The 17,627-nt window shown below is 44.9% G+C and overlaps 1 protein-coding gene across 5 annotated transcripts in view; it reads right to left on the bottom strand.

Annotated features, from left to right (window-relative positions):
* Positions 1-17,627, bottom strand: part of CFLAR (CASP8 and FADD like apoptosis regulator) — a 94,273-nt gene that overhangs the window by 40,692 nt on the left and 35,954 nt on the right. For 4 of the 5 annotated variants that reach the window (XM_040441834.1, XM_040441838.1, XM_040441837.1 and 1 more), the window contains exons 2-3: positions 15,801-16,153; positions 463-568 (exon numbers count right to left, since the gene is read on the bottom strand). In XM_040441834.1, the coding sequence (XP_040297768.1) occupies positions 463-568; positions 15,801-16,153 (459 nt within the window). Of the gene's footprint in view, positions 1-462; positions 569-15,800; positions 16,154-16,955; positions 17,094-17,627 lie in introns of those variants that run through there. The other variant, XM_040441836.1, reaches the window with a different exon arrangement.

Raw genomic sequence — 17,627 nt, 5'->3', positions numbered from 1 at the left:
AAAGGTGAATAACTTCTTTAATGGTCACACCCTTATTATAAATTTGTCACATCTTCTGTCAGTCCAAGCTCCAGAAAAGTAAAACTACGCCAGTTATGAGTATTGCACTACAACCTAGGCCACTTTACGACATAAATTACAGTAAATATGACATACTGAGAGGCCAACCACTCCCAATTAGTCCTAGCCACTTTTTGAAAGTTTGCAAGAGCAGTGTGAAGTAAAAAAATAAAAAATAAAAAATGTATAAATTTTTGTGTGAAGCTGGCATGCTCCAAAATGTGAAACTTGCACACGTCCCATCATAAATCCTCCTCCAGAATTCTGTAAATTATGACAATTGTACACAAGAGTACATGAATGTATAATTCAATAGGTATATCTCGCACGTGCCAGGTTTCGCCTTTTGTGGTTTAATTAACCCTTTAAACCGATAATATCCATTAGGCTGTATATGTATACCTTGTTTTTTAGTTTTCCTCCATTTCTCACGTCATTTTTTATTAGGAACACAATGGAATCCAAGTCTTTCTCTTCAATCTGCTCATTGAGCTTTACCATAAAAGACCTGTAAAAACAGCATCATTAGTATAGTTAACATTTATGCATGCATTAGGTTTCATTATTTTTTTTTGTTTCAAAAATGATGATATCAGTAAGCTGGCACCTTTGGTATGCTGTATGTTGTGTACAATGGTATCTGTATTTTTTGCTTTACCGATCCGTTTACAGATTGTCAGTAAAACTTTTCTGACACTGGTTAGGACCCCCTCTGCCTCCGCCCCTAATGGCTTGAATTGCTTAAGGGACAAATTCTATCTGGTTTTCGAAACATTTCAGGCCACGTTGATAAGACACAACCCCACAGTTGGGAGTACAATGAGCTCATGTGTAATGCTTGTAGAACCAGTCCTATGTGTATACTGCTATGGTATTACAACTATTACAAGAGGAGTGCTCTGTGGCCATAAAGAGATGTACATTGCCAACAGCAATACTCAGATGGCCTATGGCATTTAAACAACAATCAGTTGCTATTAGTGAATATAAGGTGTGTCAAGAACACAATCACAAGGAAACATAATAAAAAACCTAGTAGATCAGCAATTTGAGAGGGTCAAGCTATCTAGTCAGGTGCCATCTTCTGTCTCAAAGTCAGGCACATGGCATTTCATCCCCACTTCAGTGTTTTTATCCAAAGTGAACCTGGACCAAATCTGCAGACTTTTAAAGAGGACCTGTTACCGCATTTTTCTTCTAAAATCAATACCTTATACTGTAGTATGCCTTGAGCAGATGCTAATTACTAGCATCAGTACAGGTATGAGGAGACCTCTGCTCTTCTCAGTGGGTGTCCCCTCTCCCTGCCTGTGACTCTGCTGGAAGAGGAGAAGTGCGGCGAGATTTGTCAGCAACGCTGAAAGCAAGGGTGGGCGGGGGGGGCAACAGCGGGCCTGGGCATTCAATGGGGGCGTTCCTGGGCCCCTCTGAATGAAACGGACTTCTTTGCATAAGGAAAAAGTGATAGCAATGACCCAGGTGACAGATTTCCATTAACCATTTAATAGTCCCCAAAGGGGACTAAAATAGGCGATATTTTGATTTTGTCTAAAATACATTGCACTATTAATGCAGTGCAATGTATTTTACTGTCAGAGCTATACTCACATTCATCACTAGGCTGTGCCAGAGAGGCGCAGCCTGCCAGGCCACACTGCAGGCAGGCCTGAATCCATCACTAAGCCCCTGCCTGCCTGCACTGATATCGGCACCCCACAATCTCATTCACTAGCACTGGACACTGCAAGGAGTCGTCAAAGGAAGCGCTGTCTAGTGTGCCGATTCTTCTAGCCTTGCCTGCTCATCGGACTGACCTACTGAGCACATGTGACCACCTGCACTGAATAGATTAGGTGGTTGTTCCAAAACAGAACTTAAAGAACATCAGGGGGTGCCATTAAATGATCACTACCTAGGCATTATAGTTTTATCAAGAATGGCGTCTCTTATGTCATTTTGAATGTAAGATGCACCAAATTTATTAAAAGGCACATCTATGCAAATTTATTAAGGAGACTTAGGCTAAGTTCACATCTCCATCAAGGAGATCCCGCAGACTGTTCTGGCACAGAGCAGCCTGCCAGATCTTGCAGTGCCAAATTCCCTACTTCACTGCCGGATCCCCACTGACTGTAATGAGGTCTGGCGGTTATCCAGCAGTACCTAGCAGTTTAAGTAACAGTACAAATAAATGGTGGAAGTGTAGAGATCACTTTATCTGAAAGTCCCTGGCACTTTAAAACTTCGACCTCAGGATCAAAGCTGCAAGTTTGAGGAACTCTGGGTGGGGATGCAGAATGGGACCTTAATGAAGAATGTCCTTCCTGAGAGGAAGGATCCAAGGGTTGGAGAAAGAGTCTTTTGAGTAGGGAGAACCAGCTCCTCTTTGACAAAAGGGAGTGATTAGAAAAACTGTCAAATTTTCCTGATGAATCTTCTGAATCACTTTTGGGATTAGTGGTAGAGGCAGGAATGCGTAACCCAGATCCTTGATGCATGAGGTAGGCCAGGGCTCGACAAATCCCAGGCGCCAGGTTGCCATGGCGATCAGGAATTTGGTCCTGGCGCTTGGGTATTTGTCAGCCCGTTTTCAAAGGTGCGACGGTTGCGGAGCGCCTGAGGGGGGGCCCGTTCTGTCCGGAGGCAGCAGGAGTGGAGATTATTATTATTATTATTAAAGCGCCATTCATTCCCTCGCGCTGTACATATGATAAGCGGTGCACATACATAATACAGACAAGTGCACTAAGCAGGAACAAGACGAGTTACAGACTGGTACAGAAGGAGAGAGGGCCCTGCCCGTGAGGGCTTACAATCTACATGGTATGGGAGAAGGACACAGTAGGTGCGGGTTAAGTTGGTCATGGCGGTATAGAGGCAGCAGGGTCACGGGTTGTGGGCTTGTCTGAAGAGGTGGGTTTTCAGGTTTCTTTTGAAGGATTCCACTGTAGGTGAGAGTCTGATATGTTGGGGTAGCGAGTTCCAGAGTGTGGGGGATGCACGGGAGAAATCTTGGAGTCGATTGTGGGAAGAGGCAATAAGAGGAGAGGAGAGAAGGAGGTCTTGTAAGGATCGGAGAGTGCGTGTGGGGGTGTAATCGGGAAAGTAGCTGAGGATAGATTGGAGGGGTGCGATTGTGCTAGATGGAAGGCCACAGAGGAGAATGTTGCAGTAGTCTAGGCGGGAGATGATGAGGGCATGTACAAGCATTTTCGCAGATTCAAAGTTAAGGAAAGCACGGATGCGGGAGATGTTTTTGAGTTGGAGGCGGCAGGTGGTGGAAAGGGCTTGGATGTGCGGTCGGAAGGAAAGGGCAGAATCCAAGGTCACTCCAAGGCAGCGGGCTTTGTTGACTGGGGAGAGTGTGCAGCCATTGATCATGATAGATAGGTCTGTTGGGGGGGGGTTGAACAAGATGGGGGAAAGATTATGAATTCTGTCTTATCCATGTTAAGTTTAAGAAAGAGAGAGGCTTAGAAGGATGATATAGAAGATAGACATTGTGGGATTCTTGATAGTAAGGTGGTGATGTCTGGACCAGAGAGGTAGATTTGTGTGTCGTCAGCGTAGGAGTGATACTGAAAGCCATGGGACTCTATAAACTGTCCCAGGCCAAAAGTTTAGATAGAGAAGAGCAGGGGTCCTAGGACAGAGCCTTGCGGGACACCAACAGAGAGGGAATGAGACGAGGAGGTGGTGCGGGAGTGGGAGATGCTAAACATCCGGTCTGTGAGGTATGATGTGATCCAGGAGAGGGCCAGGTCAGTGATGCTAAGAGATGAGAGAGTTTGCAACAGAAGGGAGTGGTCAACAGCGTCGAAGGCAGAGGACAGGTCAAGGAGAAGGAGGACAGAGTATTGTTTCTTGGTTTTGGCTGTCAGTAGGTCATTGGTGACTTTGGTAAGGGCAGTCTCGGTCGAGTGGTGGGGTCGGAAGCCAGATTGTAGGCGGTCAAAGAGGGAGCAGGAGGAGAGGTGGGAGGACAGTTCTGAATGGACATGTTGTTCAAGTAGCTTTGAGGCATACGGAAGAAGTGATATGGGGCGATAACTGGACAAGGAAGATGGGTCAAGTGAAGGCTTTTTGAGGATGGGTGTAATGGTAGCATGTTTAAAAGCAGAGGGGGAGACACCAGAGTTTAGTGATAGGTTGATGAGATGAGTTAGGGCTGGGATAAACACTGTGGTGAGGTTAGGGATGAGGTGGGATGGGATTGGGTCAAGTGCACAGGTGGTCAGATGAGATTTGGAGGGGAGTAGAGTGGAGAGTTTTTCTTCTGTAATGGTGGAGAAGCGGGTTTTGGGAGAAGAGGACCGAGCAGTTGTGTAGAGAGTCTGTGGGGACTGTGCAGTAAAGCTTTCTCTAAAGTGGACTATCTTTTGTTTGAAATATTTGGCAAAGTCCTCAGCTGAGAAGAGTGGAGAGGGTGGGGGCGCTGGGGGACGGAGAAGGGAGTTGTGCGGAGAGCTGTGTGACGGTGCCTTAGGTTCCCTATACGCGGCTGCTCTTTGGACACGCTCCCCGCCCATGGCTGAGCGTACACCGAAGAAGTCCACTGTGACAGACGTGGCGGCGCTCGGTTCGCGCTGGTGGCGGCCTCGGGGTGTGATGAGGAGAAGCTCCGTCCTGCTCCCAGTGGGCCTGGGCCACCCATCTGCTCTATAAGCGGAATGCAGATTCCGGCCTGGCGGCACGTTAAGCGGCTGCTGTGTCTGATGGGCCGGAGGCCTGACCTGCTGTGCGGAGCCAAAGCGCTGACCTGCGCCCTCCTCGTGGCTCTCAGGTTCACCTGCAGGTAACTACCCGCCCCCAGTGCAAATTACTACTACTCTCATCCAAGTGAGGCAGGAGCCTGAGGTGTCAGCACATGTACACTGTATGTCATAGTCCTATATACTGTACATATATCATGGTCCTGTATACTGCATATGTAACATACTATGCGGCACATGTACACTGCGCATGTAACATACTATACGGCACATGTACACTGAGCATGTAACATACTATACGGCACATGTACACTGAGCATGTAACCTACTATACGGCACATGTACACTGCGCATGTAACCTAGTATACGGCACATGTACACTGCGTATGTAACATAGTATACGGCACATGTACACTGCGTATGTAACATAGTATACGGCACATGTACACTGCGTATGTAACATAGTATACGGCACATGTACACTGCGTATGTAACATAGTATACAGCATTATTGGGGGGGGCTCTATGGAGAAGTGGGGGGAGGAGCCCTATGGGGGCTTTATGACGCGGCTCTGCCTGGCTCCTAACTTTTTTAGCTGGCTCCTAGATTCCAAGGAAATTTGTCAAGGTAGGCAATCATCGTCGTGTTGTCTGAGAGAATTCTCAAGTGATGATCCAGCAGAATCTCTGAAGCTGAAGTTTAGGTCTCCCACACTGCCCTTAACTCCCGGAAGTTTGAAAATTGACTGCTTATAGACGGGTGCCAGGTGCCCTGGTAACAAGTGTCGCCAATCTTCGCTCCCCAGCCCGACCTACTCGCATCTGTTTGGATCTGAATATATGGAGATTTCTTCCAGACTACTCCTTCGATAGGTTCCCGATATTGTCCACCAGGACAGGGATGATTTTACTGGCCCGGGAATAAATATCTTCCGATCCAGAGATTTTTTTTGTCTGTCCCAAACCTTCAGAATCCAGAATTGCATGGTACGGAAATGTGACTGACTCAATGTTACCAAAAAAATGCACTAGGTCAGGACACCCAAGACACTAATAGCTTCTCTTATAGAACATCCTTTTCTTCTCTGAAAAATTCAGATTTTTTCACCGATAGATTGAATCTTGTTCTGAGGAAGAAAAGTGGTCTGCTTTTGTGAATCCAGGATCACCCCCAGGAATCTTACGCTTGTCGAGGGTTGGAGACAATTTGTCAGGATTTAATATCCAGCCCAGATCTGTTAGCAAGGATAAGAATCTGTGTAAATTGTTTGTTAATCGTTCTATTGTATCGCCGAAAGGTGTCTAGGTATGGTACTAAAATTAGACCTTCCTGTCTCAGATGTGCTACCATTTCCACAACCAGTTTGGTGAAAACTCTGGGAGCAGAGGAGATACCAAATGGGAGGCCTGTGAACTTGAAATGAAGTATCCGGCCTCTCTAATCCTTGATGGCAAATATTAGAAATTTTTGGGACCTCTGATGAATCGGAATATGATAGTATGCGTCCTTCAGGTCCACCGTGCACATTAGTGCATTCTGTTTTATTAGAGGGATTATGGAACTTAGAGCTTCCATTCTGAACTTTCAGTAAGTTATATATCTTTTCAGGTATCTTAGGCTACTTTCACACTCGCGTTTTGGCTTTCCGTTTGTGAGATCCGTCATGGTCTCTCACAAGCGGTCCAAAACGGATCAGTTTTGCCCTAATGCATTGTGAATGAAAAAGGATCCGCTCAGAATGCATTCGTTTGGCTCCGATCAGTCTCCATTCCGCTCTGGAGGCGGACACCAAAATGCTGCCTGCAGCGTTTTGCTGTCCGCTTGACGAAACTGAGCCAAACGGATCCATCCTGGCACACAATGTAAGTCAATGGGGACGGATATGTTTTCTCTGACACAATAGAAAACGGATCTGTCAATCATTGACTTTCAATGGAGTTCATGACGGATCCGTCTTGGCTATGTTACAGATAATACAAACGGATCCGTTCATGACGGATGCATGCGGTTGTATTATTGTAACGGATCCGTTTTTGCAGATCCATGACGGATCTGCCCAAAATGCGAGTGTAAAAGTAGCCTTAGATTTATTATGGTGCGAAAGGGAACCTTCTTTCTTCTTCACAAAAAAAAAAAAAAAAAAAAAAAAAAGGACTTGAATAATAGAGCTGATCTTGTTGGGAAACTGGAACAACCACTCCTAGATTTAGCAGGTCCTGAACCCCCTTGCCAGATGTTGTTTTGGGTTTTTAATGAACCTTGACTCGTAACTAAGAATCTTTTCGGGGGGACTGAAGAAAATTCTATTTTGTAACCAGCTTTGACAACCTCTAGGGCCCATGGATTGGAGGTTATTTTTTTCCAAAGAGGAAGACAATTCTTCAGCCTCCCGCCTATCCTGGCATCACTGCTTATATCCGGATTTATTTTGGGGATTAGGGAGAAAAACTTTTCTTCTACCCCCTTTGGGGTAGCTCCAGCGACCTGACTTCCCTTTTACCCTATAAGATTTGTCTTGGCTAGCATAGGGACAAAAGGGTAATTTTTTCCTATATGGCAAGTCTTCCGGAAAACCCTTTTTCTTATTGGCTGCCTTCTCAAGAATCTTATCTAAAACCGGTCCAAATACATACTCCCCCGGAAAAGGAATAGAGCACAACTTCATTTTAGAAGTTTTGTCTCCAGACCATGACTTCATCCAGAGGGCTTGATGAGCCACATTAGACAAGCCCGCATCTGTTGCTGAAAATATCACAGACTCTGCTGATAAGTCAGCTAAAAGAGCTATTGCCGATTTAAGTAAGGGGATAGAAATTATCTAGTCTCTTGGGTTTTGTTTCTTAGAGGATTGTCTCTTGCGAAAATCCTGGGAGGCGGCCAACATCGTGGCAACCTCGGTCGTAAGATCTATGTACCTTTGGTTAAATTAATTGGACAGTCTGTTTTCTTATACATAGTGTCCCTTGGTTGGGAAGCATCCTCAAAGGGTAAGGAAGTCTTTTTATTTACTTTAGCAACTTGCACATCAGTTTTTGTTATATCGTCAAATATTTTTTACTCTGATGGATCAAAAAGCAGCCGATTTTTAAAAACTCTGGAAACCCCTCATCTTTATTCAGGATCAAGCCACTCCTCCAGGATCATATCTCTGATATTTTCATTAATAGGGAAAATCCAAGCTCGTTTAACCCCAAGACCCCCAAACATGTATTCTTGGATGGAATGGGTTTTCTTAACCCACATGGTGGCTCTGACTGCTTTCAAAAGGTCATTCAGAGAATGTACATTTTTTTTTATTTCCCACAGATATTTCACCGTCTGATAAAGGAGTCCTCCTCGACCCACTGTCTGGAGGAGGATGCCTCATCCCCCAAACATTCTGAATCAGAGGACGAGGGTACCAGTAATTTTTGGCGTTTAGGGTGAAGCGGCCCTGGGGATGCCTCTTGTCATGGAGGACCTAATTCCCTCCTGGATCATGGTTCAAACTAATCCATAAAAGAAGGTTGTTTCTCTCGTTCAATATTTGCAATACAATAATTTGCAAAGCTTTTTGGGGTACATAGCTGGTAACCTTTTGTAGCAAGATATACATTTTGAAGGTTTTTTGGGTTTCTTCTGAGCCTCTTTAGGGACCTATGAGGCGAGAAACAACCAAAATCAGGAGAAAGTTATCTATGAGTCATGGTGATAAAAACACTGAAGTGTGCAGCCCTAGAGTGGAAGTATAAGCCAAACTTCTCAAACAAATAACACCAAAATATGGGTGCTCCCCATATACCCAGGTGACCTCCCTCAATATACAATATAAAAAGAGGAACATATTAATCCCTGCAGGGGACTTACAGGTGGCAGCGCTGTAGCATCAAGCTCCCTGGGAGATTGCAGCTTTGGTCCCAACATTACCACTCCCCAGTCTCAGATCAGTAATGCCCGTGGCTTGCCGCCTTATACCTGTGACTCCGGACGCTGCACGCCGCCTCCTGGTGTGAACTTCCAGAATCGGCATCCTGGCCCGGAAGTGACGACATACGTAGGCGTAACTGGTCGCTGGCTGCACATTTCCAGCTTAATCCACCAGGGGCAAGGGGGAAGATGCCGCCCGAGAGCAGGCTCCAGATCAACTAGAGCGAGCCCTTCTGACTCCCACTGCTCAGCGTTAGCACCAAGACCGCCGGCGAGCAGGGAATTACATGAATCCAAGATAAGTGCCCAAATAATACAATAGAAGCTTTTTCTTCATCTCCCTGACGCGCAGGGAGACCTTTCTCTGCCCTGGCCTCTGTAGGGACGAAAACACTGAAAAATGGTGGTGGAAGGGGGCAATTTAACCTTTCTCTGTTCCTGCCCCTACAGAGGTCAGGGGTCAATCTCCTTCTGCATGCCATCATGGTGAGGATATGGATAACAAGTATATGAGAATAAGATATGCTGTGTTTGGGGGGGAATCAATATGAAACCAGAGAACCCATCTAAAGTATAGATCAAAATATTATAAAATGATAAAAAGTACTATAAAATCATGACAAATTTACAAGCAAAGCAGCCCAAATGGTGTGTAGGGGAGTTTCTGGAGTGGTAGTGGACGGAAGATACGTGCCACCGGGGGTCGTGGCCCCGGTGGAGTAAGAGCCGGGTCTTGTGTTTTGTCAGCAGTGAGTGCTGTGCACACAGCGGTTGTTGGTGTCAGTCCACACTGATCCGGGCAGGTTGGTTTCTCTGGCCCTAGTCGGGTAGTGAAGGAGTTAATCCTTCACTATGCTCAGTGGGTGTGGTCTTCCTGCTACACCCAGAGCATGTGAATATAGGTTTGGTGTTCACTGACTGTGGGGGGCTGATGAAGTGCGGTCTCCTGTCTCTCTGCCGGAAGCTGTACGGGAGGCTGATCGGAGGGTCGGGCTGAGCTCTGTAGTCCGCTCCATCTAACAAAGACTGCACAACTGATGCAAGCACAGAGAAGGACCAAAGAAGGGATCCTGTGGCCGAAGCCAATCCCTTGTCCAGGCCGACCCGTGGCCTGTCTAACTTGCATGAACTTGGACGAACCTGGCCCACGACAAGGTGTAGTACTGATTCCCGATCACTGGCGGGAGGGACTGTGTGAACAGGCACCGAGACGTCTGCAGCGTTTGGGGCTCCGTTGTGGGAGGTGGGGTTTCTGAACATTGCTATTGTGTGAACTGCACACTGAGTGTTCAGTGTGACGCACTAAAGTGAATAAAAGAGCACGGTTTGAACACAAAGCCTGTCTCCTGAGCCTCTGTACTGCCACCGCTACCGCCCGCCTACCAGAGCAAAACCCCACAGGTGGTATAAAGCAAGTAGTGCTGCTGGAAGACCAATATTTCCAGTGGGTTTTTGCTTCATATGAGGTTAACAAAGTATTTTATCAGTATTTAAACCCAAAAGAGTCAAATATCAAACCGCATGCCATCTACTGCAAAACAATTTCTCAGTTGCTCACGTACAGAACAAACACATGTTTTACAACCAACAGATCGGTAGCACTGGTTGACTCACATGCTATACACACACAGACCTCTATGCTAGGCGCAGCTATTATAATGACCTGTGCATACTAATAATAAAAACTGGCAAGTAAAGTTTTATCATCACACTGACTAAAAATAATGTTGCAATTTTCCCCATGCAAACCTGCAGCAGTAAATCCATAGCATTTGCATGTGGACTTACACTAAATCAGTAGCATGACCACACAACTGCTTCGGGAGGATGGGCCTGGCACTGAACTCATTCTTCACTCCCTGATGTGAAACCACTGCATTTTCATGAAGCTGTCCCTAGGGGGACCTCAGTGCAAAAAGATCATTACAGCTTCTAATTAACCCCTTAAGGACACAGCCTTTTTACACCTTAGGACCAGGCCATTTTTTGCAAATCTGACCAGAGTCCCTTTAAGTGCTGATAACTTTAAAACGCTTTGACTTATCCAGGCCGTTCTGAGATTGTTTTTTCGTCACATATTGTACTTCATGACACTGGTAAAATGAAGTCAAAAAAATTATTTTTTTTGCACCAAAAAATACCTATTTTAACAAAAATTTGCAAAAATTTGCAAATTTCAAAGTTTCAGTTTCTCTACTTCTGTAATACATAGTAATACCCCCAAAAATTGTGATGACTTTACATTCCCCATATGTCTACTTCATGTTTGAATTGTTTTGGGAATGATATTTTATTTTTTGGGGATGTTATAAGGCTTAGAAGTTTAGAAGCAAATCTTGAAATTTTTCAGAAATTTACAAAAACTAAATTTTTAGGGACCAGTTCAGGTCTCAAGTCACTTTGCGAGGCTTACATAATAGAAACCACCCAAAAATGACCCCATCTAAGAAACTACACCCCTCAAGGTATTCAAAACTGATTTTGCATACGTTGTTAACCCTTTAGGTGTTGCACAAGAGTTATTGGCAAATGGGGAGGAAATTTGAGAATTTAATTTTTTTGTCTAATTTTTCATTTTAACCCATTTTTTCCACTAACAAATCAAGGGTTAACAGCCAAACAAGACTGTATCTTTATTGCCCTGACTCTGCCGTTTACAGAAACACCCCATATGTGGCCGTAAACTACTGTACGGCCACACAGCGGGGCGTAGAGTGAAAGGTGCGCCGTATGGTTTTTGGAAGGCTGATTTTTATGGACTGGTTTATTTACACCATGTCCCATTTGAAGCCCCCCTGATGCACCCCTAGAGGAGAAACTCCCTAAAAGTGACCCCATCTAAGAAACTACACCCCTCAAGGTATTCAAAACTGATTTTACAAACTTTGTTAACCCTTTAGGTGTTCCACAAGATTTAATAGAAAATAGAGATACAATTTAAAAATTTCACTTTTTTGGCAGATTTTCCATTTTTATATTTTTTTTCCAGTTACAAAGTAAGGGTTAACAGCCAAACAAAACTCATTATTTATGGCCCTGATTCTGTAGTTTACAGAAACACCCCATATGTGGTCGTAAACTGCTGTACGGGCACACGGCAGGGCGCAGAAGGAAAGGAACGCCATACGGTTTTTGGAAGGCAGATTTTGCTGGACAGTTTTTTTTTACACCATGTCCCATTTGAAGCCCCCCTGATGCACCCCTAGAGTAGAAACTCCAAAAAAGTGACCCCATTTTAGAAACTACGGGATAGGGTGGAAGTTTTGTTGGTACTAGTTTAGGGTACATATGATTTTTGGTTGCTCTATATTACACTTTTTGTGCGGCAAGGTAACAAGAAATAGATTTTTTGGCACGTTTTTATTTTTTGTTATTTACAACATTCATCTGACAGGTTAGATCATGTGGTAATTTTATAGAGCAGGTTGTCACGGACGCGGCGATACCCAATATGTATACAATTTTTTTTATTTATGTAAGTTTTACACAATGATTTCATTTTTAAAACAAAAAAAATGTTTTAGTGTCTGCATAGTCTAAGAGCCATAGTTTTTTCAGTTTTTGGGCGATTATCTTAAGTAGGGTCTCATTTTTTGCGGGATGAAATGACGGTTTGATTGGCATCTATTTTGGGGTACATATGACTTTTTGATTGCTTGCTATTACACTTTTTGTGAAGTAAGATGACAAAAAATGGCTTTTTTTACACCGTTTTTATTTTAATTTTTTTACGGTGGTCATCTGAGGGGTTAGATCATGTGATATTTTTATAGAGCCGGTCGATACGGACGCGGCGATACCTAATATGTATACTTTTTTTTTATTTATGTAAGTTTTACACAATGATTTCATTTTTGAAACAAAAAAAATCATGTTTTAGTGTTTCCATAGTCTAAGAGCCATAGTTTTTTCAGTTTTTGGGCGATTATATTGGGTAGGGTATGATTTTTGCGGGATGAGATGACGGTTTGATTGGTACTATTTTGGCGTACATGCGACTTTTTTGATCACTTTTATTACCTTTTTTGGGAAGTAAGGTGGGCAAAATTTCAATTTCATCATAGTTTTTTATTTTTTATTTTTATGGCGTTCACCGTTCGGGTAAAGTAACATAACCGTTTTATAGATCAGGTCGTTACGGACGCGGCGATACCAAACATGTGTAGGGAATTTTATTTTTTTCATTTTTAATCAGTGATAAATGTGTTTTTTGATTTTTACTTTTTATTCACTTTTTTTTAACTTTTTTTTTGACCCAGACCCACTTGGTTCTTGAAGATCCAGTGGGTCTGATGTCTGTATAATACAGTACAGAATATATATTGCACTGTACTGTATTTTACTTACACTGAACAGATCTATGCCTTTCAGCACAGATCTGTTCAGCACCATGGACAGCAGGACGCCTGAGAGGCGTCCTGTTGCCATGGGAACCTTCCCCGTCTGCTCAGAACTGCGCAGACGGGGAAGGGTAAGCACAGGGCTGAGGGGGGCTCTCTCCCTCTCCCATCGGGGGGCTGCAAAGGCACAGCAGCCCCCCGATGGGAGAGGGAGGGAGCTCCCTGCGCTGTTAACCTTTTCCATACAGCGGTCCGTACGGACCGCTGTATGGAAAGGGTTAACGGCTGACATCGCATCGCAGATGTCAGCCGTTTATACCAGGGTGCCAGCAATGTGCTGGCACCCTGGTATACCCACTAGAAACCAACGATTATACAGGGGGAGGCGGGCGGGGGATCGCGATCCCGCCTGCCGCACCGCCCGCCTCCCGCACCGCCCGCAACCCTCCCCCTGCACCTCCCACCGGGCTAAAATCACTCGGGGGGTGCAGGGGGAGGGATACAGATCTATTTTAGGAATACTAAAGTTTCTGATCCCCGCGGTCAGGGACCGCAGGGATCAGAAACTGCAGAAATCGCAGCAAACCGCAGGTCTGAATTGACCTGCGGTTTGCCGCGATCGCCGACATGGGGGGGTCACGGGACCCCCCCGCGCATTTAGCCTAGGTGCCTGCTCGATGATTTGAGCAGGCACCGGGTTCCGATCACTGCCGGCCGGGCGGCAGTGATCGGAACAACACATGACGTACCGGTACGTCATGTGTCCTTAAGTACCAGGACATCATGACGTACCGGTACGTCATGTGTCCTTAAGAGGTTAAAGGGGTTTTGCCATCTCAGACAATGGGGGCATATCGTTCCCCATTGTCTGATAGGTGCGCGTCCCACCTCTGAGACCTGCACCTACAATGAGAACGAAGCGGGGAAATGAACTGAGGGCGCACTGAACATGCGCATCCACCCTCCATTCATTTCTATGGGGTCGCTGAAAATAGCCGAGCGCTGGCTCAGCTATTTCCGTCTGCCCCATAGAAATGAATGGGAGCAGGGGCTGCGCATGCGCGGTGCACCCACATTCATTTCTATGGCAGCAGCAGGGAGCAACGCCTGGTGGTAAACGGACCCCGGGAAATCCGGGGTCCTCCAGCTACAGCTCTCCCCGCTCCGTTCTCGCACCTATCAGACAATGTGGGCATATCCTAGCGATATGCCCCCATTGTATGTGATGGGAATACCCCTTTAAGTCAATAGTAACTGCATTATGCTCTGCACTGCGTTCCCCCTAGTGGTGGCTGCAGATAGCCAGCTTTGTAACATAAGGGAATCACAAGATTTATCAATGTATTTATGTCAGTTTTCTGGTGAAAAATACTTTTATAAATATGCTGTTCAGAATGAGTGCCTATTCCGCTTTTTATGACAGACGTCAGGTAAAGCAGGTGAGACCAGGTGTAACTAAACTAAAAAAAAAAAAAAATTGTAATAAAAAAAAGTCTTCCCCTTAATAATAATAAGTAAATTCATCAGAAATCAGGAGCACTGAGCTTTGCGTTTTGGATTGCCTGGGACTGATTGATGTACATATACTGGGAAACTGGCAAGTGGTCCATACTAACTTTTACTGTGGGACTCTATGAGATCTGTATAAGCCCCTGCTCTATACTAATAACATTTTTAGTATATGCTATGGATCTTATTGTGCACTTCCATGGGGCACAAGGTAAGGTAGGTTTGTGTCATGTTTTCAGTCCATGCAGTGTCAAGAAATATACAATAAAATGTACAAAGTACAGAGATATTTAATAGGGGTGCACCGAAATTCCGGCAGCCGAAAATATCGGCCGAAAATGCACCTAATCCACTTCGGCCGATATTGTTACATATCGGCCGAAAATATGGGGTGTGGGATTTGTCACCCACCATCTGCGGGCGGGCGCCGGGCGGTTTACTTTGTCACTGCATCTTTATTTTACCTTACAATCGTGACGCTCCAGTAACTAACAACTCTGCAGGCAGAGCGGAGGCCGGCGTAACGTCACTTACTCACGTGACGCGCCTGCTCCGCCTCCTTCATTCATAAAGTGGGCGGAGCAGGTGCGTCACGTGAGTAAGTGACGTTACGCCGCCCTCTGCTCTGCCTGCAGAGTTGTTACCGGAGCGTCACGATTGTAAGGTAAAATAAAGATGCAGTGAGTGATGCTGTGAGCAGCAGGGCTGGGGCTGTTATGGGTAGGGGGATCGGTCTATGGCACTGCTATGGGGAGGGGGGATCTGTGCACTGTTATGGGGAAAGGGATCTGTGCACTGTTATGCCCATAACAGTGCACATATCCCCTTTCCATAACAGTGAACAGATCCCCCTCTCCATAACAGCGCCACCCACAGATCCCCCTCTCCATAACAGCGCCACCCACAGATCCCCCTCTCCATAACAGCGCCACCCACAGATCCCCCTCTCCATAACAGCGCCACCCACAGATCCCCCTCTCCATAACAGCGCCACCCACAGATCCCCCTCTCCATATCAGCGCCACCCACAGATCCCCCTCTCCATAACAGCGCCACCCACAGATCCCCCTCTCCATATCAGCGCCACCCACAGATGAATTTCATTCATGAAAAAGAATTATTAATAAAATCATTAAAAAAAAAGTATTTTAAAAGTATTTGGGCAAAAAGGCAGTTTCGGTTTCGGTTTTCGGTCAAGGGCATCCTGAATTTTCGGTTTCGGACCAAGATTTTCATTTCGGTGCACCCCTAATATTTAATGTAAAGTCTTACCTGTAATCTGAAATGAAGCTGGATTGTTTCTTCAACAGCCTCTCTACTTCTGGTTTGGTGATCCTGTAATGCTTTTTGATGAGATCAAACCTTTTCAGTAGACATAACAATTCCAATACTACTGGATGTGAATATCTTTCATTCAGTTCACTTAGCAGCTCCCGTATGTTAGTGGTAGACGTGATGTCCCGACAAGCAAACCTTATTACTTCTTCTTCTTCATATTCAAATTCTTCTACAATCTGTACAAGGGTCCGATCAGATACACGGACACTGCTCATTACAATATCTGCTGCTGCGGCACAGGCAAGGGGGTATTTTTTGTGAGTACAAAATACTTCATCTCTAGTTACCTACAGTGGAAAAAAAAAAGCTAAGTTAACTCTCTCTTATCACACAGATATATGGACTTTGATTAATAAAATACAATGAAGGAATGATATGAGTCTATACACAAATACCCTAGGTAGTGTCCCGATTATGAGCTGATCACCAAGGTCTGCATGCTTGTGCCCCCTGTGGTCACCTTTGGTTGGAGGATGCTGACTGCACAGACACATGGGAAATTACACAGCACCATATGGTTTATGGTTCTCTGGAGCAAAAGTCATTGCTTTCAGTTCTCCTTGCTATGACTAATGATGGGGGATGCCAAGCAAGGGACAACCCCTCTATGATTTCCATATTCCTTGATGAACAACATCTTTTTTTGCTCCAGTATTTTATTTAAAGTGGTTCTCTGCAGGTTGCCTCCTTTTCTACAGCTACTTAGGGGTATGAGGGGGTGGAACTGCGCTGAGGCGTGCTGTCTATTCACACTGATGAGATGTGCCTGCCAGGCTGCATGACATCATATGTCATGTACCATCGCTGCCGTCCTACCTGTTGTGGAGCAGGAACTCTGCTCTACAATAGATAGCCTGACAGGAGCAGTATCGCATCATTACTATCTATTCCAGGGATCAGCAACCTTCAGCACTCCAGCTGCTGTGAAACTACAACTCCCAGCATGCACAATTAACTTGGCTGTTCTTGTAACTCCCACAGAAGTGAAAGTAGGATTCTGGGAGTTGTAGTTTCAGAACAGCTGGAGTGCCGGAGGTGGCTGATCCCTGATCTATTCTGTAAGCCATTGCAGTCAAACTGGTCACTTACCTCAGGGTCAGTTCGCATCTTTAACAGATCCCTTCTTTCTAGTATACAACGTCAACAACAAAATTAATGATTTCTCTGATCCACTAGTTAATGGGCCACGAACAGTGACAAAAAAATAGTAAGCTCTGATATCCAGCACTAACACTGCTGTAAAGTCTGTAGTGAATAATGAAAGTAAATGTTCTCCTGCAGCGTAGTGATATACATACAGTGTAAAACCCTCAGAAATTCCATCTTGTGTGGGTTCACGTCACAACTTCAATCAAGGAACTAATAAATTTTCCACTTATGCATTGGAAAGTCAAAAACTATTGTAGTACTAACCACAGAGCAATGATATGTTGGGAAAGAACATGACAAAAACACAGGTGGACCTAGACTTTTAAATCTTATTCTACATGTACTAAAATATAATTTTGTAATACACTTTATAGCGTAACTGTCATCCTTTTTTTTTGTAATGTGTAGGCGCAGTGATACTGACCTTTTTTGCAATATACCGGTAATTGAATTATTGAAATTGTCCATTTCTATTAAAAAAACATTGCCCTAAAGTGGCTCATTTTGTGCATTAGCAGCACCTGGCTGCTATCTCAGTTTGTTCCTGTGACAGCCTGTATGCTGGGAAGCAGAGGTCGCAATAACGCCTGTACAAGCGTCATAGACGCCTGT

This window comes from Bufo bufo, chromosome 7 (assembly GCF_905171765.1).
Source record: "Bufo bufo chromosome 7, aBufBuf1.1, whole genome shotgun sequence".
Classification (NCBI taxonomy): Eukaryota; Metazoa; Chordata; class Amphibia; order Anura; family Bufonidae; genus Bufo; species Bufo bufo.
This window is presented reverse-complemented; position numbering and strand designations above follow the sequence as displayed.